General features: G+C 36.9%; 1 protein-coding gene across 1 annotated transcript; it reads left to right on the top strand.

Moving 5' to 3' along the window:
- Window positions 1-274: 274 nt before the first annotated feature.
- Window positions 275-19,472, top strand: FGF5 (fibroblast growth factor 5). The gene is made up of 3 exons (NM_001280673.1): window positions 275-635; window positions 8,385-8,488; window positions 19,125-19,472. The coding sequence occupies exons 1-3, from the start codon at window positions 275-277 to the stop codon at window positions 19,470-19,472; spliced, it is 813 nt and encodes a 270-aa protein (NP_001267602.1).
- Window positions 19,473-25,795: the final 6,323 nt, after the last annotated feature.

Raw genomic sequence — 25,795 nt, forward strand, 5'->3', positions numbered from 1 at the left:
CACCGGCCGGAGAGTACACAAAGCGGCGGGTGAGGGGAAGCCTCGCAGGCGTGCACCGAGCAGTGAGATCACTGGCGTTATAAATATCCCAGTGCCAGCGCCGAGATCCGTTCGGGTGGCCTCTCTCTCTCTCCCCCTCTCCCTCTCTCTTCCCCGAGGCTATGTCCACCCGGTGCGGCGAGGGGGGCAGCGCCAGAGGCACACAGCCGCGCGCGGGCTACAGAGCCCAGAACCAGCCCTGCAAAATGCACTTAGGACCCCCGCGGCTGGAAGAATGAGCTTGTCCTTCCTCCTCCTGCTCTTCCTCAGTCACCTGATCCTCAGCGCCTGGGCTCAAGGGGAGGAGCGCCTCGCACCCAAAGGGCAACCCGGACAGGCTGCCACCGGTAGGAACCCCGGAGGAGCCAGCAGCAGCCGGAGCAGCAGTAGCACGAAGTCTTCCTCTTCTTCCTCTGTCTCCTCCTCCCCCGGGGCTCCTCTGGGCAGTCAAGGAAATGGCTTGGAGCAGAGCAGTTTCCAGTGGACCCCCTCGGGGCGCCGGACCGGCAGCCTCTACTGCAGAGTGGGCATCGGTTTCCATCTGCAGATCTACCCGGATGGCAAAGTCAATGGCTCCCACGAAGCCAATATGTTAAGTAAGTTGCCTGCTCTCCTACAAAACCTGTCCTAAGCGGGCGGCGGGAGCCTCGGGAGGGGACAGCTGGTGATTCCCTGGTCTGCAAGCCCACCTTCCGGAGCCCCGGCCACTGGGATGCAGCCGGCCCTCGAAACAGCCGGGCGGGTTGGGTGGAGATGCGTCTACGTGGCGGGCACACACTTTCCCCTCTCGTGAGTACGAGGAATGGCGATTACTGAGGTATAGGCTACCCGGAGGCTGGCGCAGACAGGCACCTTGTTTCCAGTTTGCCCTGGTCCCAAAGAGGAGCTCCAGCCAGTGCCTGCAGAAAACCCAAAAATCTCCTTTCTCCTCGTTTAGCTTCTGCTTACCAGACTCGCATTTTTCACTGGGCATCAAAGCGCACCCCTTTTCCCTGCCCATAACTGAACAGTTTTATTTAGAATAATCAAATCTCACATACTGCCCCTCACAATGGCTACCATAACCCCAAATTAATATTATATATAATGTATATATACATATGTGTATACGGATATGTCTATTGTAGATACGTACATATTTACACATTATATACATATAGAATATATATGTATATTATACGGGAGACCAGACATTCCCTGTTTGGAAGAAGACAGTGATCTAGAAAACTGGACACGTTTAGAGAGGAAGACGTGATGGACATTAGAATTAATAATTGCAGAGTTGGGTCTAGCACCTTTTAGTATCTTGAAACTATGACCAGACCTTGTGAGGAAGCGTGGCCTGCCTTTGGTCCCCAAGGACAATTAGGGGAAAGTTCTTTATTTTAGAAGAAATTCAGAGGCGGTTCAATTCGGTACAGGTGAAAATTTTGTAGGTTTTTTTTTTTAAGCCAAGTTTTAAATTTTCTTTCGGAGTTTAGCTCTCTCTCTTTCCCTCCTTTCTCATCTTCTCCTCCCTTCCACCCCGTCTGAGTTTTCAGACCATCACTGCCATTCCTCTGATTCCTCTCACTGCCCCTCTAGGCAGCAGAGGGGAGAGATGATTTGCGGTTGCATGCGGGACTGGGGAGATCTCTGCGGGCCTTTTCCTCCGTAGGGCCAGATGGTCTTCCAGCCGGGGTTAGTCCCACAGACAGAAGCACAGCCCGGGCCTCAGAGGGACCCAGGGAGAGCGGAAACATGGCCAGGAGATACCGATGCGCACACGGTCACCCGGCTCCGGAGTGTCAGCCTGGTGGCTCCCAGGTGTACTTAACTTTCTCCGTCTCAAACCAACGACCCGACGGGTTTCTTCTTACCCAAGCTCCGGAGGAGCGCGGGCTCCACAGAGGGGCTGGCATCTGGCACCCGCCCCCGACAAGGGTTGGAGGTGTGCACGTCTGTGGGATGGCTGGTCGGCAAGCTTCCTCCGGGGGATTCAGGAGGCTGGAAGTGGAAGAGCTGGCGGTTCGCGCCGGAAGGAGAGCGGGTCCACGCCAGCCTCCTGCCCCTGACTGGTCTTTCAGGCTCTGCCGCTCCAGCTGTCTGTGTTGCACGTGGCGAGGTGGCCTGGAGCAGCAAACACGAGAGGGGCCTTCCCTGTCTGCCCCAGCGAGTCCCAGGCCCTCCCACACACTCCTTAGAGGTGTCTGCTTTTATGTTTTAAGGTTCATTACACTCACTAAGCAACTGACCATCTTCGGTGATAAAAGGCAAGGTCAGTTAGGGCGAAGGGGAATTTCCTGAGATTTAAGGGTAAGCAAGAGTTGTGTCTAGTTCAGTATTTCCATTTGTCCTCATTTTGTCCCACCAAACTCTTTTCCTCCACCAGCCATCAGAGCCCTATTCCCCACTTCTAGTAGTATTTTCCCCTTTCACTTACATGAACACTCTTTCTATTCTGTTCTTCTTGCAGTTTATCCAAAAAATCAGCCTCAACAGAGGATAACTTCTGTGTTCCCAAGGGAACACCCAAAGTTAGCCTGTAAGGAAGGCAGATTGGACCCCAGGGGGTAAAAGGATGTGTGGGAGGTGGGTTTCGGTGTGCTAGGGATCTCTGAAAACCAGACTTATTCCCAAGATATTCACCCTCTTCTCTTGGAAGAAACCATAAGAGACAAAGATTTTTGCAGCTTAGGCCTTGTGGAGGGGAAATTGTAGAAAAGGATAGAAAGGAGAATGAGAACAGATCAACAAAGAACACATTCAGCTAAAGAAGACATTGGCCAGTATTTATTTCCAAGGTACATTTTATTTTAACATCCACTTTGAAAGATATCTAACAAAGAACAGACACAAAACACTGCTTTGTTTCTTAAACAAAACTGAAGTGCCTAAATAAAACTTTCTTAATTTAACGAACACTTTCCTAATTCATTTCAGTTTATAACAGCCTTTCAGAGTTTAGTCTGTGCCTTTCACTTGGCTTGCAATCATTCACTTATTCATTCATCCATTTATTCATGTACCCAACATAGGATACCTAGCTCACCAAGCTTGTTATTTTGATTACTTTGGGGTTAGTTGGGATTTTTTTTTTCCTTTGCCTTCCATAGGTTTTTCTCACAGAGGAAAGTATAATTTAAGTGTTTAAATCATGGTGATTTTCAGCTTTGTGATGTCTGGAATGTCCAATAATATATCATAAGATTTCGCTACCATAGATCCATGAAGAATTTATGAAATACATCATGTTTAAAAGGATAGCAAGTCATTTGGAAGTTTAAAATGAATCTCTGTCTTTAAGTAGCTGTGAAAGAGAAACAGGACCTGCTAATTGCAGTTGGTCATATACCTCTTTGTAGATAGCACTTGATGGTTTCCTGATACAAAATGTAAACTCAGGAGTTGTTTATGGAATGTTGGTTAGAGTAGATGAGGAACCATTTGTCCAAGTCTCTCAAGAGAAACTGAGCGAGCTCGGACCATGAGGATCATGGAGAATACATCAGAGTTTTACCTCATCATCTAATTCTACGGTCTGTGAGTTAGCGGTGATAGAAAACTTACATTATTTTGTCACAGCTTACTACTTCTGTAAAGAGTCAAAACTTTGCCATGCCAAACATTCTCACAAGTTCTTTTAACCTAATAGTTTTCTGTAATGTTTGTCAGAAGAAACGAATATATGTTGGAATATATGTTTCACAACTATCTTTTGACATTAAAATTTTTGCAAACTGTGAATATTTTCTAGTTTGGCTATCAGAAGTACACTGACCATAGATTTGAAACATAATTTGTTTAGTTAAGGAATACCACTTAATATATTCCTAGCTTCTCTTATACAGTAGTTATCTCAGGTTTTGAAGACAGGTAAAAGAATCAAGCTCATTGCACATAAACTCTTATTATAAGGAAATACTAGGGAAGGGTGAAGAAAGATGGGCAAGACAAGATAGGTGATAAAATCCCACTACTGAATAGAAACAAAGACTTTGTTTTAATTTCTATGCTTTCAAGTTTAATTCCAAAACAATGCTTCTGTTGGCTTACCTTGGGCCATTGAAGAATAGGCAATCAAGTAATTGTCAATTTAGGGAGCAAAAGCTTAAGGCTATAGCTACACAAAGCCAAATTGTTTACATAAAATATAGAAATTCCAATTATGTATTTTGGCTAAACCAAACCCTCAGTTTTACTAACTTTAAAAAATCTGAATTCACTATCAATTTTGATGTTAATGTACAGTCAACCTTTATATAGTCCCCAAAGCCTAAATAAACCAGAATCTCTATCTTCTGTATGGAAAAACTCAAGTAGGAAATTTCTATGTTGCTAACTTAATCAATGAAGACTACTAAACTGGATATTTCAAGACTCAGATTTGATAAAGACATGGCATATTTGTTGCTGTGTGAGCACAAGTAGAGAAACTTCAGTTTTAAATGGTTTTTCTTGGGGCTTCCCTGGTGGCGCAGTGGTTGAGAATCTGCCTGCTAATGCAGAGTACACAGGTTCGAGCCCTGGTCTGGGAGGATCCCACATGTCGCGGAGCAACTAGGCCTGTGAGCCACAACTACTGAGCCTGCGCGTCTGGAGCTTGTGCTCCACAACAAGAGAGGCCGCGATAGTGAGAGGTCCGCGCACCGTGATGAAGAGTGGCCCCCGCTTGCCACAACTAGAGAAAGCCCTCGCATAGAAACGAAGACCCAACACAGCAAAAATAAATAAATTAATTAATAAACTCCTACCCCCAACATCTAAAAAAAAAAAGATTTTTCTTTGAGGATTTTTCAGATGGGCTGTTGATAGCTTCTGAATACATGGAATATCTGTATATCTTTCTCATTCACTGAGAAAAGAGAGAAAAAGGAGAAGTCTACATAATTGTATCAACCATCATTGATAGAGTCCTAATGTATTAAAAACTCTAGAGGGGACTAAGTAAGAAAATCTATATCCAGAATAATTTTACTTTGTAATGCATACTTATGCTTGTAAGTAAGTGGAGTAAACAGTGTATAATCTGAGAGACACTGAGTTCTTGCATCCTTCAACCTAGATGTCAATCACAAAATTCCACCAAGAGAGAATAACTCCTTCAGTTAAGCACTGTTTTTTTCTTTTGATCCTCTTAAATGTGAACACCCTAGGAAAGATAACACATTGTCACTTGCACTTTAACTCTCTCCCTGCCCCACTCCCCCAGCAGTAGAGGGCCAAAATAGCAGGAGAGTACTAAGACATGTGTCCATACATGTGTACACATGGGGTGTCCTGAAAAGGAAGAGAGGTAGTGAGAAGGTCAAAGAAACAATCCAATTTAGCAAACATTCATTGACTATCTATGATCTGTGAGACACAGTTGGCCTTCCACAATTTTGCTTAGGGATACCATCTGGGCTTCCATGTGAATTGTAAATTCCCATCAAATTTATTATTACTGAGGAAATTACTGAAATTGAAAAAATAAATCAGTTTTAGAGAAATATTTTCTGGAATTTATATACGTGTGATTTAATGCACATGGGTTTAAAATACTTAGAATTCTTTAATGAGTTACTGAGAGTTGGCGTGAAAAATCAATAGGCCTGTGATCTTCTTGGGGAGCGGGGGCAGGAGGTTAAATTGTGGAGTTTGTAGAATCTGCTCCTATATTCTAGGAAAAAAGACATCATGAAATTGCTGTTGAAATTACTTTGGAAACTATGATCTTAACAAGGTTCCTAATATTACACCATAATTACATTATTTAGAACATCATACCAAAGTTGCCTATTTGAATAAAAACAATTATTTCATCTAATCTCATCTTTTTTCTTTCCTGCATTCTTCATAATTTTAAATAGAATGATGTATGTAAAAGTATGTTTTTAAGCTTTCAATTAAGTATAATTTTCTTAATATTATAAAATCTTTTCATTCTCAGGCACTATATCATTTTTTATACTGGAACTTACAAGAAAAGAAACCACGTAGTATGTAATAAAATAACACTTTCACATATATTATTTCATCTTCCCCATATTTAAAATTTATTACAATGCAAATTTATATAACAGATACATGCAGAATGTACAGTGTATTGGGAAACAAATTGAGTCAAAATGGGTCTTTCTTAAAAATAGAATATGTTGTCAGAAACCAATAGTTTACATAAGCAAAGCAGTGCTCCCATTAAAGAAGTATGTACAGAGTCCTTTTGTCTTGACCTCTTAAATGATAGCCTGCAAACATATATGCTTAATGAGAATTTTATCTTTTATGCTACCATGTATTTTTTTTCCCACTAATACACAATAGATTTGCATTTACAAAACCAGGTAATTTTCCAGACAATGGTATAAAAAACCTTTAACAAAGCAGAACCAGGAGTAAATTGGGGGAAACATATGGTCAAGTCTCCTTTTCTACCAACTCCACATTGTCTCTTTTGTGGCTGTCATTCTACACATAGATGATTTCTCATGTTCTCCCTGTCTCATTTTTTAACAGACATTTACACAGTATTCACAATCACATCCCCCATCTCTGAAATATCCAAAATCATTAATGCTGTTTTTCAATATCATTCTGTAATTTTGATATCAGATGTTCTATTCATGTTTTATTAATAATATTATTACAGCACTACATTGTGTAGTAAATTTATCTTTACAAAGGATTCTGTGTGCTTTGTTACTATTTCATAAAATGATAATGCTTTTAAATCTTTTTGGGGTATGCATCACAGTCAAATAATTTGCATAGCAAAATCTATTGTAAATAGCATTTTGAAAACATTTTGAAGGAAAGAATTTTTTGAGACAGTCTTTTTTTAGGAGTTTCTTCCTAGAAGCAGAAGTAGTTCCTTTCTAAGTTTTTAGATTTTTTTTGGTTTGTTTTAAAGAAATATCCACTAATAAAGTGGTAGCTGCAATTTTCTTGAGATGTGTTTTATTTACTCTAGGCTAAGAATTCTTATCACAAGATCAATAGTTCCTTCACGAACTTTCTGATCAAGTATTTTTAAGAAATCAGGTTAAATAAATAAGCGACAGTATTTGCTACAATTATAGGTATTAGGTCGCATTATTCAACATAAGTGCTCTATAACGATATTCATATATGTGTTTACATGTATTATATATATGTGTAGCCACAATACACTGCATTTGGTAAGTTGAATAATTTTACATGTACTTCAAATACTGCAGGGGGAGACTGCTATTTTAAGAAAACCTGGTGATTTTCTCTATTTGTCATAGTCCTATTGACATATTCTAATTAGAATATGTACTCAAAATATTACAGATTGAAATGTTGAGATGTTTTTTCCCTCCTCCCTCCCATCCTTGCTTGCTTCCTTCCTTTCTTCCAGGAGAAGTCCTTTTTTAGCTTTAGTGAACCATATTATTTTGTCCTTTTTTTTTTTTTTTGCATTTTGTTGTAGGCAATTAACAAAAAGCTCTATGCTTTTCTTCTGTTCATATAACATTACATACAAGTTTATGGTAAACAGGCAGGAATCCCAATTATATACAAACTATGAGTTTCATCTTCTTAAAATACTCTAAACTGTGGTGTGTGACTCTCTTGACCCAGTGGATGTGGACTTTCAAATTATTAAAGGAGACAGAGGGACATCGACTTGATAATTCTGACTACTAAATGCCAAATATAAACAATAACGTAATAAATACCTCATTAAATTTTTTCCAGAAAAGTCACTCAAAATGCAAGATGTCTCAAACCATAATCCATCAAACACTTCACTGAGCCAATAGTCTCAGATTATTTATATTGCTTTCAGTATCTTATGTATACTCTTTAAATGAGCAAGTCACTAAATGATAGAGTGTGATATATATTGATTTATCGATTTGTATTATGATCATTTGAGAAGAGGGATTTCTTTTATGTAAATAAGTATTATTTTCAAGGCTTCCAATGATTTATACTAATCTTGAGTACCATCTTCTGTGCTTTAATATTAAAAGTACTATATTATCTCTGACAGAAAAACAATGCATGAGAACTGTTTTGTAAAACATTTTAAAAAGTCTTTGCCATTCCTTTAGAACTTGAAAAGATTCTACTGTCAAACATTGATTACTAAAAGTGACTTATCATTTGTAAGGAGAAAAAGAATTATTAATGAAGCACAAATTTTTGAACCTTGAAATTTATCATTTTAAATGAATACTTGAGTGCTAGACCTTTTTATTTCTTTTACATAATAAATGTCACAAAAAATAAAGATGTTAAATACTTTTAAAAAAATCACAGTGATAAAGAATGGAGACAATCTACGTAGAAATTTAATTCTTCACAATGGTATATAGAAGAGTCTGTGTTTTATTTTGGGATTTCTGTCATCCTAGGTATTTTGGAAATATTTGCTGTGTCTCAGGGGATTGTAGGAATACGAGGAGTTTTCAGCAACAAATTTTTAGCGATGTCAAAAAAAGGAAAACTCCATGCAAGTGTAAGTAGAACCACTTTATATTTGTTAAAGGTGTTATAGAGATTTTACATTTGTAAAGTGGAATGAAGTGATTTTCCAAATTGATAGGACAATTTGCCCAGAGAACTTAATGTTTTTTTGTTTTTGTAAAATTATATGTACATTAAACCAAGAGAAATGTATGTGTTTTTGTAAGTAATCGTTTAAATATTTTATTTACTTGAGAAGATAATATACAATCCACAAAAAGTTTTAAGGGTAAGTGTATTTGAAAACAGCATTTTCTAAGTGATTGCCATTATTTATTTCTTAAAAGTGGTCCAAGTGAGGAGAAATATTATGGAAATACTATGTTTTTAATTTACATGTTTATGGTGATTGTGTGTGTGTGTTCGGTAGATCATGTTCTTAATTTTAAAAGCTACTCATCATGTCAAAAATGGAGTCTAAGTAATGTAACGTATATTCATATTAATAAGTATGGAAGGAAGAAACAAACAGTGAGAAGACTTTGACCTTTAATAGAGAAATTTAATTTGACTCATTTGAGAAATTTTCATCTTGTTTTTTTGTTGCATCAAAAACACTTCTTAAAACTATGAAGACTAGTTTTGCACTCCTAAAAATTTCTTCAGCCCACTTAACACAGTTTGTAATCAATTTATAAATTATAGATTTCTATGCTTTGTTCTGAAAATGTGCATTACTTGGGAAGCATTAAAATGTTTTAAAGATAATAAAATATATTTAGCTTAGTTTTCCCGCTCACAGTTTCTGTTTATTAGTATTAGTAGTATGCACAGCCCTTAAAAGTGATTTATGCTTTTTTTGTAGTGTACTGAGTTTTGTCATATTAAATTATTTTAAAAAGCAATTCTTCTTTAAAGCTACTCCTTTAATCCTTATTCACTTTAATTCTTATTAAACAAATTGGGGAAATATCACTTTTCCAGTTTTCAAAGTATATAGGAAGTTTTAACTGAGTGCAATCAATTGGAACTTGCTAATTATGATTTCTTCTTTACAGATCTTTAAAAAATTGAATGACAATTTCACTTGGTTTAATGTTTAAGACTTTCAATTTTCCTTTCTCTAACATCTAAATGTGGTTTGTTAATATCTCTTGGAGGAGACAGTAGAATTCAAGCTATTTCTACAGTTATTTGAGGATTAAATGAGATAATGCATATAAAGCTTGTTAGAACAATATTAAATACCTTGTAAGTACTCAATAAATATTACCTATTATTGAATGATAATTTAAATATATTCTAAATATAATAAACTACTAAAATCCCAGTTTATTAAGATAGATGAGAAATCTTTGGTAACCTCTCTGATCATCCATTACAAGCATTATAACCAGATTTACTTATTTCATCTTCTGAGCTGGTTACTATATTCTAGTAAACCACAATACAGTGTTCATAAAATAATTGCTCTTTGATTTATTACATATCTTAAGGGAAAACGTTCTTCATTGCTGTGGAAAAGTAGGACATGCCATTTTATTTTTTAAAAAATATTTGATTTTTAAAAATCCACATACAAAATAAAAAACAATGATCAAATGCATCTACACTGAATAACTTTTCCTCGATCTACTTTAAGGTGGTAAAAGATTGAAACACCTTCAAAATCTAAGCATCATAACAATATGCAATGCCTAAAAAGAAATTCTCTTTTATTGGTTTGCTTGTTTTTGGTGAAAATCTTAATTTTTTAAATATTCTGATTCATGCTTTAGTACATGCAAAAAAATAGACTACCTTGGGGCAGCTTAAGGATAATTGCAACAGAAAGCGAAGTACTACAAATGGATGCCAATTAGAAAGGTCAAACTGAAAGGTTAGGTTACATGATTCCTCTGTCAAATGCAAGTAACAAATTTCCAGAAACTTGACCCAAATGTCTAAGGATGGCTGGCCGAAATAATGCAGATAATGCAAAAACAGCATCTGTTATTCTTTCTCATCTTGGCAGGCTAAAGTTATTTCATGGAATAATGACTTTTAAACAGTACAAAGCAAGCCTTGCTCTTGTCACTCACTGAAGCCCTTTGATATAAAAGTCATTCTGATGACTTTGAGCTGAATTGTAGATAAAAAATTAAGCCCTACGATTATGTGGATTCTTTCTAAACCATTTGTCCAAGCCCACTTTCTCTTAGCATTTATTAGCACTTTTTCTCTAGATGGAAACCTAATTAAATTATAAAGTGATTTATTTTTAAGGAAGTTGAATTTTGAAATAGTGTTAATTCTAACCATTATTAGTTTTATGCCAGATGGTTTCTTTCCTCTTCTCAGTTTCTAGTTAAACATGTTGAAAAATTGTTCTTATAGCTAGCTTTAAATATAATTATTTGATTTAGTTTTGGTTTTTACAAAATTTCATCACCACTAAAAATGCTAAAACCCCTTATACTTTTAGGATTAAATGTTGCTTAGGATTAGTGAGTTGCTTTAAATTAATAATTGTGCAGAGGCATTTAAAGAATACCTTTATAATCATTTCAAAAATATATGTATATAAAACCATGTTGTGCATCTTAAACTTAAACAATGTCGTATGTCAATTATATCCCAATAAAACTGGAAAAAAAATTTAAATAAATAAAGAGTAACTTTAGGGTTTTATTTACAAAGTAAATGTAAACTATAAATCTAAAGTAGCCATATAATTCTGGGGAAAGTAAACCTATAGCGTATTGAGAAATACTCATGGATAATAGGAGATTTTCAACTTCGTTTTTATAGTAACAATCAGACTATTAAAAATTAGCTACTTGGCAGAGGTAAAAGATTTGCATATTTCTTTAAAATCTCTTTCATTCACATTATCTCATTACATAGTTAGGTGAGGAAATAGTCTCAGAGATGTTAAATATTTTCCTAAGTTACCACAGGTAACAATTGATTGAGCCAGAATTACATAATTCAAAAATTCTCTCTCCTTTTAAATGCTATAATACTTGGTAGGGAAAAGTTAACTTGAAAGAAGGTATTTTGTTTCATTTGGAACTATTTACACTGTTTTCAGCTATTATTTTATAGGAATTATTAATTGCATGTTTTAATAATATTTTTGTATTACGTTTTAAAGAATGAATACTGTGGTTCATCCTTAGAATATTTTTGGTTGCTTCTCTCTCTCTCTCTCTCACTCTCTCTCATTCCAAACCCTTTTGGAGGATCTTTTTTCCCCATCTACTTCTATGTCTTCTACTTGATTTTAAAGTCTAGAAAGGAGGGGATGTGTGCACCACAAAACTTGTCACACAGTTTTATAAATGTTGGTTATTCAGTGTGAAGATGAGTTGCATAGGGAACCCCTTTTAGGATGTACTTTCAGAACAGAAAAGAGATCTGTTTTGTTCACAGAAACTCTTCATTTAGAAAATGCTTCATTGTCAGTGGACAGGAAGATGGTAAACACTATTATCAGGCCAGAAAGTTTAAACTTAGGCAACATATATGCTGATTTCCTTTGTGTGCTAAGTTTGTTAATTTGGTAAGAGAAGTTTTCATTGAACTTCAGCCATCTCGGTGTGCTCTGCTCATGCACTCAGTCCACCTATATACTCATAGTAATCTCCATGCAGCTCTCCTTAAGACCTTGACTGATAGACCCTAAGTAGACAATGCATTTAAATTCCTAGTGTGCAGGGTTTTTTCAGCATTCTTTACAAGGATGAAGGTGTCTGGTCTTCTTCTCGAGATGCCTTGGGAATCACTGAGAGTAAGAGCAGGTAATTGCTTCCCCAAGAGCCATGAGGGTTAGTCAGAGCCTTCACTGTGGCCTGTATCCTCTTTCTCGACTTATTCCCAGACTGAGGTGCTTTGTGGGGCTGAGCACCCTTCTCTTTTGGTCTCTACCTCTGCCTGCCTGTCTGTTTGTGCTCTCTCCTCAGGTTTATTGTCTTTATCCAAAGTTGCATAGGCAGCCTTTCTGGATTTATCTGAGGTGGGTCTAGATGTAAGTGTAGAAAGTCTTGAGTGTGGTAGTGAAGAGCACAGTTCAATTGTGTCATTCTACTTGAGATACACTGTGTCATTTTACTTAATCTTTCTATTCCTTGGTTTTATCAGCTATAAATGGAAGAAAATTAAAGTAAAAATACATGGTGATAGTTGAGCATTTTAAATGAGATAATATGTATAAAACACTTAGAATAGTTCCTGGAAAGTATTCAGCATTTAATGTTAGAACAGATCTTCCTGAATTTGCTCTCAGGCAGCTGTTTGATGATCCTCTATCTCCTCTCAGAATACTTTCTGATTTTGGGGTCAGGCAGCTGTGACCCCCTCAGATATTTAGACCAGCCACAAATCCCATTTATTATTTGCCCCTTTTTTCTTTAGGTCCAAACTCGTCTTGCATACAGTAGCCCCTTTTCTCCTGGGTTTTCCTTTTTCCAAGGAACCTAATTTGAAAGCAAAATTCCCAGGTTCAAGATCTTAAAGAGGCAAGGATTTCCAATGGTCATAATCTCATAATTTTTTAAGATCCTTCTTGTGCATTGTGGTTTTCCCCGTAAAAAATCTCAATCTTGAAAAAGGTGGTTATCATGAATTCTTCAGTCTTTTCATTAAGTATGCATGTTCACTTATTGCCTGTTGGGGGAAAAACATTTTAGCTCATTTTAAAGATACAGAAAGAAGCACGTGGTGGAATTATTTTTGTTTCTCAGGGTTTTAGGGAATCATGTTTGGAAGGAAAGCTAATTGCAGAGTTTACGAAATAGGCATGGAATGTGTGCTTCATCAGCCCTAAGCAAGGACTAGAACAGCCTCCTCTCCTGGTTTCAGAGGGCGCCAGCTGGCTTGCCCGGGCTGAGAGTCTGGACTAGACTTCCTGAGCTGGGGGCAGAGTGAGGATGAGTCTGCAGCCCCTAAAGCTGGGCATGTTTATTGAAAGGGGAAACGGAATCTTGAGTAACGGTTATCATCATCATTAAAAAAATAAGTTATTAAGTACTCCACTCTTGCAGTCAAGACCCTGAGCTCTATAAAGGCCTTGAATAGAAACTCGCCTTGCCCTCTAAGAGCTTTCAATTTACATAGTAAAACTGAATAGCTAGTAATTCAGGCTAAAAAATGAGTTCAGTGTTCTACCTTTGCAGTAAATGTCAGTTTTCTCTTAATTTCACACTATGTAAATCTCGTTAGAGGGCTTATTTTATTGAGGAAATCTGCCTGTGATGGATCGACTTGTAATTTCAGAGATCCATTTCAGCCTAAAGTGAGAGATGGTGTTCTACGTCTTAGATGGTTGGGGGAATGGCACTTGTTTTTCATCAGTATTTTAATATGGAGCAACTGCAGGGCAGGTAGGACTATATAGAAACCTAGGAGATGCCTTGGGTTTGTACAGTGTTACTGAAAGAGTTTGAATCTAGGAATCAGTAGGTGAGATTTAAGTCACAGGCCTACCCTGGCACGTGATAAATGTGGGGATTTAGACGAATTCTTTTCTTTACTCTTCTGTCTGGAAAATCAGGTAATAGCATCCTAATAGTCATGGAATTATATCAAGAATGAAATAATATATGTAAAACACCTGGCACATGGTAGCCCTCAATAGCCCAGCTTTTTTGAGCTATTAAGAGCATCAGACAGTGAACTATCTTATACCATGTTTCTACAAGTGTGGTTCTCACCTCACCTGCATCAGGATCACACAAGATACTGGTTAATGATGTGATTCCAGGGTCTCAGCTCAGACTTACTAAAACAATCTCTGGAGATAGGGCCTTGGGAATCTGCATTTTGACCTGGCTCCCTGAGTAATTTGAAGTCAAATTCAAGAGGTTCAGAGGAGGAGAAACCATGTGGCTAGCATTCTTCACTACCTTACCTCAGGTTGATTTAAATCCAACTTGTATATTCCCTTGGTTGCATGAAGAACTGAGACACAGAATGGCCAGATACCTAGTGCCAAGCAGGAAGTATGACCATGCTCTGGAGATGGTCATACATCAACTGACCCATATGAGGTTTGTGAAGTAAAGAGAAAGAGGCAGCTCCTGTACATGCATGCTGCCCTGTTCTGGGGTTCTCTGCTTGGGAGCAGTTGGAGCAGGGTCTAGCTTTCAGCCTTCAGTCACCACCAAAGGTGGGTGCTTTTGGGCTGGGCACATCCTACACAGCCATACAAAACAGCCTGGGCTTAGGGGACCTGACCCCGACAGTCCCATTGGTGAGACTAGGGGTGGGAACCAAAATGCATTGAAAGGAGGCAGGGGAACAAGAAGTGTAGGGATGCAGGCAGCAAGAAAACTTTGCTTAGAGTACAATCTTGTCTTTAATTGTTTTCATTACAGTCTATAATAATAGTTTAATTATTTAATAATATTATATAGTCTATAGTAGCATTTTAGTTACTTATATTCAATTATTTCTTAACTTTATAAAGCTTTTCAAGAGAAAGAGGCAAATCAAAGAAAACAAAATGAAATAAAGAAGTAAAATTGATTAAATGATTAAATAATCTGCAGACTCCAGGGTTTGTACTACTGTTAGTCCAAGTTCAATCCTCTTCATATACCTCTTTCATACAATGCGTATTTACTTCTTCAGTCACACGTAATGAGAATCGGGACTTGTAGGCATAGCCTCAACACATTTGCTACAATATTCTCAATCATCATAGAGCATGTTTACTAAGGAACAAATCTATGTTAAGAGGTTTTAGAAAGTTTTTAAAAATATTGTTTCAGAAAGAATTCTCTGGTTTAATTGACCTTCAGATTTTAATTAAGCAGAATTGGTCTTCTCTGGAATATCACTGTCAAAGTTTTACTTTCTTTGAACTGAATTTGACCTTTCTTTTAAATATTCACTGTGTGCCCTCATCACACGAGGAGATGAGTAGAATCAAGGTAAAGTATCCTCCTAAGCCCAAAATTCTTGTTTTATTTAATAGCACTATATTGCCCCAACCTCTGAATAATTTGCATTTACATATTCAGGCAAAAGTAGTTTAATTTAATTTTCATCTGTTTTTTTCAGTTAAGACTCCTTTAAAGTACGTAGAAATCAGCCAGTTTAAACTTGTTAGTTTTGCAATTATGGCTTGTTGACTATAACTTATTTTTACACTTGCAAGATCAAGGAGAAATTATAGAGAAAAACATAGATAATTTAAGTCAACAAAGAACATGGGCAGGACCATGGCTATATTGTTTTTCATTGTAAAAGTGACAACCAGCACAGTGTCTGGCATGTGATATACAGTCGATAAATATCTGTGGAATGAATCCACAAAAAACTGAGTTTGAAACAAAGATAGGGGCTCTTTACGAACATTTTAATGAATGCGTTTGTTGTAGTGGCTGATGGTGGTAGGGTGGAGGTTATGGGGGTCCTGATTTCATAGCTTATTTGAAATTAGATTTACCTCTCTACTTCACAGCTGAACTGTAGATAAAGTCTTTACATCCCTTTCCCATTTTCTAGGGAAATAATCCAGTTCTATTGTTTTAAAAGTATATATATTGCTAAAGCACTTTTTACAATTCAAAGGAGATTTCAAAAATTAAAAGTAACCTGGAAAGTTTATTATCTAAAATTGTGTAATGGTAAATGGTAAATATATTTAAATGGCTCTGCTGCTTGGTGACTCTGTTGTGAAGATGCCTCATACGTAACATTAGGGACAGAGATGAACTGCTTAAAGTCGCCGTGTTGTCTGAACAGGGCCGGGAATACTGACAGGGACAGTCCATCCCTCCAGAAGAAACCAGATCTCCTGATGAAAAACTCACTATGTTTGTTTCAAATGGTTTTGTTCCATCATAGCTGGAAGAATTTTTCAGACAAAATATTAAATTAGAAGTCAAGAAATCCAAAACAGTCTGACTGCCTTCACTCCTGTTTTAATGTGGGGTTTGGAATGGCTGAGGACCAGCAAGTAATGTGGGTCCTCAGAATTCTGAACATCCCTATCCCATGTGACAGTTAGGTGACCCTCGAAAAATCTAGAGCCTGAACAGCCATCCTCTTTAAGTCTTCTCTTAAGAAAGAACTTAGAACATGAACCTTGAGGGGGAAAGAGAAAGTTTTCAGATGGAATAATTTTCGGGGGTGGCATCGGTAGGTTTTCACCCCATGAAAGACAGTAAGATGGAATTGCTATAGGTTAATATACCGTGTGTGTGTGTGTGTGTATGTGTGCATGCACACGCATGTGTGTCTGTTGGCCACATCAATTAAAAAAGACATGTTCCTTCTTTATTTTTTTTGACACCATTAAGGAAAAAATAAGGTTAAATTATGCAGTACACTTAAAAAAATCTAACTGTCAAAATTGAATAAAGCAATCACTGCTATCTTTATTTCAGGAAAATGATTTTTTGTGTGTGAAACAAGGGTAGAAGTCAGGTCTATAATGTATTATACATTAAAAATGTTATTCAAATAAATTTTAAGAAAAATATCTGAGGCAGGGTAAATATACCTGCTACCGTTTTTAGTGAAATCTCCCACACCTTTCTAAAATGCTTGGTCTTTTCTGTAGCAGAAAATATTCCAGATGGTTATAGCTTTTATTTTAAAGTAAAACTTTGGGATTATCTAATTGAATGGGAGAGCATTGAAGTCCTTTCAAGAGCTAAGCAGACAAATCTATGTTTGACTTGTAAGAAAGACTTTTTAATTAAAAAAAAATAAGGAACAATAAATGTGTGCTCTTCTAAAGGAATGGCAACATAGCACCCTTGTCCTGGTCATGGGCTTGTAGGTTATGATGGGATGAGAGAAAGCCATTGGCAGTGGTTCTTTAAAATAACGGCTTACAGCCTGCTAGAGACCCAGTCCAGGGTATGTCAGTAGACAAGTGCTTATATATAGCTTCATAGCCTCCAAATAAAGAGCTTTATTGATTGAACTACACTCGAATGTAAATAACCTGGATAGACTATCGTACATAAGATAAATGTGCTGTTGGAAATACTCTGAAACTGGTTGTCTCCTGATATTGCCAGTACCCTGCACAACTCAAAAATTCCATGTGGCCATCAACAGTAGTTCTGTGTAAACTGCCTTGCAATGTTCAGACTTCTATATTACAACGTTGGGATCTGTATTGCAGAAGAAAGTTTGGCATTATTAGAAAAGCAAGGGAATTAAAGGACTTTTAATTCCATGTTAGAACCTCTTGGTTTGATATAGAAAGAATCATATCTGTGGTGTGTGTGTGTGTGTGTGTGTGTGTGTGTGTGTGTGTGTGTGTGTGTAGTGTTCTTATATAGGAGTCAAGATATTTGGTATTTCTAAGCCCAGGACGTTTATACAAATGGTGTTCCCTGAAATTGTGAAACATGTTGGTCTAGTCCAGGTTAGGGATTTGAATTCTTTGGGGGCTATGGAATCTTGTATTTGATTAAAGCTCCAGATCCTTTCCTTAGAAAAATATTTTGATTCTCACAATAGCCCTACAGTTGCAAGGATTGTGGATAAAGAGCCTAAAGCTGAGAACTCAACTGGCAGGATTGGCATTTGATTGCAGGTCTGTCTGACACATTCTCACTTGCTTCCCCTGTACTGCGGTCATTCAATTTCCTCAATACGGCAAACTCAGCCTTTTCAGAGCTTGTTGTGGCCTGCTTTGTCGTCCTCATCTCTTCTTCCTTTCTCCATGCGTCCTAAGTGGAAATCACACTGAACTACTTATAGTGCTGTCCTGCTGACCTGTGAACACACCAGTTCTGCTCCCTGAAATCCTTTCTCACGTCACCTGCCTTGCTCACACCTTGTTGGACTTGAAGACTCAGCTCAGAAGTCAGCTTTTCTAGGAAGACTTCCTGCCCTCTTCCCTGCTACCTCCATCCTCTCAGATGCCCTTCCTCTATGCTATCATTGTATCCTCTGCATACCGCTGTCATAATTCCATTTATCAAGCTGCATCGTGATGGATGTCTACTCCTTTGCTTAATCCACTGTTTCTGTGAGCATTTCAAGGGCAGAGTTGTGTGTGTGTGTGTGTGTGTGTGTGTGTGTGTGTGTGTGTGTGTGTGTGGAGAGAGAGAGAGATCTGGCTGAAGTATTGTTAGTGACTCCAAAGGTAATTTTTTTCTTCCTGCCATCAAATATACTCTCCTGTATCACTGTGTGAAGATACATTCTTTCCTAAAGAACTCTAACATATGCAATATTAATAGGGCCATATGCTACCCCTTTCTCAGCACCATGAAGCATGCTGATAAGATTGAAAAATGTATTCTTGTTTCAAAGGATAATATGACCCCATTCCTCTGAATAATATAGTACTATTTATTTTCTTGATGGCTTAAGAGGGGGAAAAATCTTATAAGTTAATTTTTTAACTAAAAATTTCAAAGTAATTAGAAAGAGTAATAGAATTTAAATATACGAGTTCCTGTTATCACTTTTATATACATTGATATTATTTCATGATTGTACATAATAAACAGAAATCAGCATTACAAAGATGAAGAAAGTAGGAATATAGAAACGAAAATAGTAATTTTAAAGCAACTCTAAAAGAAGCAAATGTGTCTTTATAAAAGAGAACGGAGTAGGAGGGCAGGGGTCAACGGAACTCTTGTTTTTTCTTTACAGTAAAAGACCTCATTTTATTACATGCTGAAAATATTATCACTACTTGAATTTCCTCTTCTTCTTTTATTCCCTAGGCCAAATTTACAGATGACTGCAAGTTCAGGGAGCGATTTCAAGAAAACAGCTATAATACCTATGCCTCAGCGATACATCGAACTGAAAAAACGGGGCGGGAGTGGTACGTGGCCCTGAACAAGAGAGGGAAAGCTAAACGGGGCTGCAGCCCCCGTGTTAAACCTCAGCACATCTCTACCCACTTTCTGCCAAGATTCAAGCAATCAGAGCAGCCAGAACTTTCTTTCACAGTTACTGTTCCTGAAAAGAAAAAGCCACCTAATCCCATCAAGCCAAAGGTTCCCCTCTCCGCACCTCGGAGAAGTCCCAACACAGTGAAATACAGACTCAAGTTTCGCTTTGGATAATACTCATCTTGGCCTTGTGAGAAACCATGCCTTCCCTTCAGGAGTTTCTGTAGGTGTCTTTGTGCTCTGAAGACAACTTTTTGGACACAGCTTCAGTTACACTACACTGTACTGAAGTCAGGACATTTGTTTCAGTTTGGCTGAAACAAAAATGTCTCCTGATAGGAACTAAACTGGAATTCTTTGTACCAATACAGGGAGCTCACTGCTTTAGTTCAGTATGACATAAAGCCTTTTGCTTTATGCTTGGTGCATACTGGGACTCTGTTTCCAGAAAGTTAAATGGTGGGGATTATGTATTTTTCTGACTTTTACAGATCAACCTGAAAAAGCATACGATACATTTTTATTTTTGGTTTCCAAAGACTATTTTGATGCAGATAAAAATATTTTATTAACGTTTGTTTTTTGGGTTTTGGTTTTTTTTAAAGTACCTTGCATTGAGCATATTTTCTTACTTTTGTTATTTTTAATTAATAAGACATAAAACAGCCATTTTAATGCAATTTATGAATTATAAATGTGTTTATAGCCTGTTTATAACATGTGGATTTATTTTTCATTTTTCTTATTCATTGCACTTTTAATTTTTATTGTGATTATTTTTTTTTACCATACCTCAGATAATGTAAGTTAGTCTTGCATCTTAAAATGTTCAAATTCTCTTCAACAGCACCAAATGTTGAGCTTGGGTTTGTATGTGTGCGTGTGTGTGTGTGTGTATAAATTCATGCTATTATATGGAATCCTGTCTTTTTGGTGGCTGGGCTACAATGAATTGGAAGTAAGGAGAAAATATAAGGACTTTTTTGGTGGAATTAAAAGTTGGAGATAAGGAAGAGGATTAGAGGTACAAGTACACTGAGTTTGCAGCATTTACTGATATCTAATTCTGCCTTGCCTTCACTTCTCCTTTTATCTACCCTGCCCTCATTCTTTAACTGCTGGAGGAATACATTTTATTCTGTCCATCAAGCATACACTATGAAACCAGAGTGCTTAAAATACCTCTTTTATGACCCTCTGCTATCTCCACTGTATAGATCCACAGGGAGCAACCCACTTAGTGGAAACACACACAGAGAACCGAAGGAGATGAATCATGTAACAGTTACCCATGTCAAGTCCCATTGTCAAAAATATTCTTATTACTCAGTTAAACACACTTTGAGTTTCCTATCCTAAAGGTAACCATCCCAGTGAATAGATCTGCCCTTTTATAAGGAAAATTTCTGATGTATGTTTTTAAAAAGTTGGCTGTGCGATATGGGAAACTTAATTTGGGAATTTGATGAGTTGAAAATGGCACTTAATTGTCAACCCAAATACTGGATATTGGGCATAAATCACAGAAAATTTAACTTAAAAGAATTTATATAATTTATTTTCTTGGGTAATCATTTTTATGGAGTTCTATGAAACATAAGTGTTTATCTTCAGAAATGTGGCAATAAAAACGGTAAAGCTAATGTTTAAAAGTACGTCTCATAGGAAGAACAAAAGCATTCACAGAAAGTTTATGGTTTGTATTTAAGCATGTTTCTTTTCTTTTAGAGAATATTGCTAAACTTCTTTTAAAAACAAAGTATGTTTTATTTTGATGCACAAATGCAAAATAGAAACTCAGCAAAATTGAACTTACTACCATTTAAGCAGACTGCTTTGTTTTAATGGAAACTATACACATATATATTTTATACAATATATATAAAATCCATCCATAAACTAAAACATCACACGTATACTCTAGTATGGTGTTTTATTATAAAACTAATAATATGATTAAACATTGTTTGCATTTAATGCATAATTTTTAATTTTTAATATCTATTATTATTATTATTTTTGTCGCACCACGAGGCATGCCGGATCCTAGTTCCCCGACCAGGCATGGAACCCGTGCCCCCTGCAGTGGAAGCATGGAGTCTTAACCACTGGGCCACCAGGGACATCCCTTAATACATGATTTTTTAAAAACAAAATACAATGCTACAATAGTTTTAACTAATTTATACATTAAAAATCTCCTGGATTAAATGAAATGAAATTTTGCCAACACAGATATGTCTTACTCTTATCTAATTGGTATATCACATATATACATGGTATAAAGCTAAAAATAATCCTCTAGTTTATTTTAATATATCGTTAAAAATTGTACACTGTATATCAAGTTCTTACTACACATGAGAAATAAAATTGCAGAACAGGAGAACAGTAGACATATGTCCCTAAATGGGCAAGGAAAAGATGACTTTAATGATGATTAACAACAAACTAAGTTAATGTATATATTGTATTGGACAAATGTTGCTGGTAATTTATGTTAAACTAAAAAAATTACCTTATCTTGTACTCCTAGTTTGATTTGATTAGCATTTGGAAGTTCAAGTAGAATAGCTACCAAATATATATTATGCAAGTCAGGATTCATTAATTTCAAAATTTAAAGCCAAGCTAAAGTTAAAAAGAAATAACTTTAAATTACACTTCTCTTTAGTTTACTGGCCATACACAATTATATTTAATTAAAGCTCACTGAAGCAAAAAGTTACCTAAATTAATTAATTGAAAGAACTCATGTAGAGAAAATATGTATAAATATAATTCCTTACCAATACCTAGCACTTTTTTTTTTTTTTTTTGCGGTACGCAGGCCTCCCACTGTTGTGGCCTCTCCCGCTGCGGAGCACAGGCTCCGGACGTGCAGGCTCAGCAACCATGGCTCACGGGCCCAGCCACTCCGCGGGCATGTGGGATCTTCCCGGACTGGGGCACGAACCCGTGTTCCCTGCATCGGCAGGCAGACTCTCAACCACTGCGCCACCAGGGAAGCCCCCTAGCCCTTTTAAAAGGGGTCTTTGCTTATGTAGTTTTGGTAATTTTGAAGTAACTAGACCTATCTCATATTAAATAAAATTGTTTAATTGAGATTGTGTTCACCTAAAAATGTCAATGAATCTTACATTACAATTTTGGAACCTCATTTGTCTAGAAGAGAGATGACAAACACTTTCAGAATGACATTTCAGCTTTATTAATTACATTAATTTAATTTAAGATAATCTTTATTTGGAGCATCAGTAGAGGTAAATAGAGGTTTTCAATAAGATGTAATAATATCATGGTTTTTATTTCGCAAAATATACTGTCACTTTTTTCTCAAGAAACTAATTTGAGAGTGTGGGTATATATAAATTATCTTTTAGTTCTTTTAGCTGAGTTATAGTGACTCAGCTGTATAAAACTGTGTGATGGTGATAAAGGACGCTGACAAAAGTTATTTCTAAATTTAACAGTTATATCATCTTAGATGCTTTTACTTCTTGTACCTGAAAATAAAACACCATAAATCTAGTAGGTAAATTTTCTATAAAGTTGATCTTGAAATAGAAAACTGAACAATTGTCTTACATTAACATTTTTACCCTTCCAAAAGACAGCGGAATTAAGCTATAACTTCCCACATTTTCAATCACGAAATGAAAATACTGCACTAACCAAAAACTTGAATTCTGGCACGATTTTTACAGCTGCAGAAAATTTCTTGTACAGTTAATTTTAAAAATAAAAACAGTATTGTAGACAATGCTGCAATGGGAAGAAAACAAAAATATCTTGTCCAAGGAATTCTACACCTTCTTCAAGATTTATTTCATTGCTACAACTAAATTTTGATCACTTAAAATCTTTTTTTAAGCCAATCATCTTTTTGCACATTTTGAAAGAAACTTTTCTTTCTTTCTTTAAAATTTATTTATTTTTGGCTGTGTTGGGTCTTCGTTGCTGCACACGGGCTTTCTCTAGTTGCAGGAGTGGGGGTCACTCTTCCTTGCGGTGCACGGGCTTCTCATTTCAGTGGCTTCTCTTGTTGTGGAGCATGGGCTCTAGGCACGCGGGCTTCAGTAGTTGTGGCACGCGGGCTCAGTAGTGGTTTGTGGGCTCTAGAGCACAGGCTTAGTAGTTGTGGCACACGGGCTTAGCTGCTCCGCGGCATGTGGGATCTTCCCGGACCAGGGCTCGAACCCATGTCCCCTGCATTGGCAGGTGGATTCTTAACCACTGCGCCACCAGGGAAGCCCAAAAGAGACTTTTAGGTAAGTGAACATGACTCCTCTATTTTTCTTTTGTAAGTCATCTAATTGTACTAGTCGGTTTTTGAAATAAGATTATCATATGATTAGGCATTAGTCCAAGAAAAGCGTTACCTCCTCTATGTCATTCCACAGGAGAGAAGGGAGGAGAACCCAGCCTGAGTCAGTGAAGGCATTTTTTACATCCAAGAATCACATACAAAGCAGAAACTAACACACCATTGTAAAGCAATTATACTCCAATAAAGATGTAAAGAGAAAAAAAAAAGAATCACATACAACATTCAGAGATACCATCAGACAACTGAGCTACAAATCATCCATCAGTATTTAAACAATTTTATGTAATAAAAATACTAGATTAGGAAGCAATAGCTCTTACATACTTCTAATTTTATTAAGTTGTCTTTTTCCTGACTCTGATGTGTGATTATTAGAGGTCAATCTCTAGGCCTTGTTTCACCCATGCTATCTCAAGCGTCATTTTCAGCTTTGTCATCAGTGATTGTTTGAGTCTTAAAATGTTGACGTACCAAAAAGAGGACATGGTCCCTCTTCAGGCAAAACTAAAAGTCTGTCCAGCTGAAATTGCACAACCACATGAAAAGAATTGTGAAAGAAATAATAAACAGATATTTTTAAAAGGCCTTGTCTTAGATTAAGAAGAAAAATAAACTGAGTGTGAGATTGGATCAAGACATTTAAAAAATGGGAATCAATTCTGGGCTTACTTTTCTTCCTTTTTTTTTTTTTTCTTTTGCACTGCCAAGAAGCTTGTGGGATCTTAGTTCCCCGACCAGGGATTGAACCCGGGCCCTTGACAGTGAGTCCTAACCAACCGACCACCAGGGAATTCCCCTGGGCTTACCTTTTCATAAGGAACTTTGCAAATTTGCAGTAATTTCCTATTAATTAAATCAAATTTCCTATTAATCCAGATAGGAACGGTCAGAGTAACATCACTGTTGATAATACATAGTTCATGACCTTAACTAAACATGTAATTATTGAACATCTCTGTTTTCACCAAAATCACACTTTCTCCATGAAGCCTTCTAGAAATTCAAGAAGAAATATGAATAATCTCATCTTGACACCACTCCTTCAAATATGTATAACTCATGACATTCCACCACCATTCCCTTACTATCCCAATAATTCAGTATTTTCTGAGACCCTGCTTCGCCAAGACACTCAGCTAGTGAAACAGTTCTTCATTTGCTCAATACTTGTTCAGTATGTTCCTTGTAGAGGTTGACATCAACATAGTCTTAGATTTTGAACTCCTGCAGGGAATATAGCTGCTCTCTCCTTGCACGTTGCCCAACCCAAGTTCAGGCTAATAAAAGGAACTTAAGAAATGTTCTTAGCTGATATAGCAATTTTGAATAATGTGTTCCTCTGAATTAAACACTTCGTGGAGGCTATTGGATATTCTATTTATTCAAAGTACTGGCTATATAATTATATCTACAGGTCCCTATATGGAATATGTTAGGTGCTCAAAAAAAAGCTTGTAGGATGGATATTAGCACTGAATAAGATTTACTTGATGAAGAGGTTGATGATGGTTAAGAGAATTCCTGTGAGATACAAAATGGCTCCAACAACAAGAGTAAGAACACTGGCTGCTTCCCTCACTCTACTTGGATTTCCCACACACAAATCCCAAGTCCAGACTAGAAATATCAGGCACTTGCAAGCTGCATTTAAATATCAATAAATTAGTCATCGTATGAAACTTCAGTTTCATTGACAATCGGAAAAACAGGTGACTGTGCAAATTCTGATGATTTTGCTGTTTGCAGGCCAAATAAACAGTCCAGTGGGGTGTCAGTAGGTATCAGTGGGAGGGTGAAGACATTACTTTTTGGTAATTTGTTTCTAGACATGTTTTTTTCCCTTTTGTCAGATAAACTCTCTCAGAGAAGACCGCCTTTTTCTGTACCCTACAGAGAGATTAGTGAATGCATAATCACACAGTGACAGGTCCCGTTCCAATGTGTTTCTCATTAAATTCTCTATCATTTCCTCTGTGGGAAACTGGAAAATTTAACAGATTTTCATACAGGGAGGTGAATTTCTGCTGAGGAGGCAACACAATGTCTTTTACTCTCCGGAGTGCAATTATCATTCTGCTGCCACAGCCCTGCTTCGTCTTCCATAGGGCTCTCTTTGTGGGATGCATGCATTCCATAACCTGTTTCCATACTTTGACACAGGTTATAT

This window comes from Tursiops truncatus, chromosome 5, assembly GCF_011762595.2.
Source record: "Tursiops truncatus isolate mTurTru1 chromosome 5, mTurTru1.mat.Y, whole genome shotgun sequence".
In the NCBI taxonomy this organism is placed as follows: domain Eukaryota; kingdom Metazoa; phylum Chordata; class Mammalia; order Artiodactyla; family Delphinidae; genus Tursiops; species Tursiops truncatus.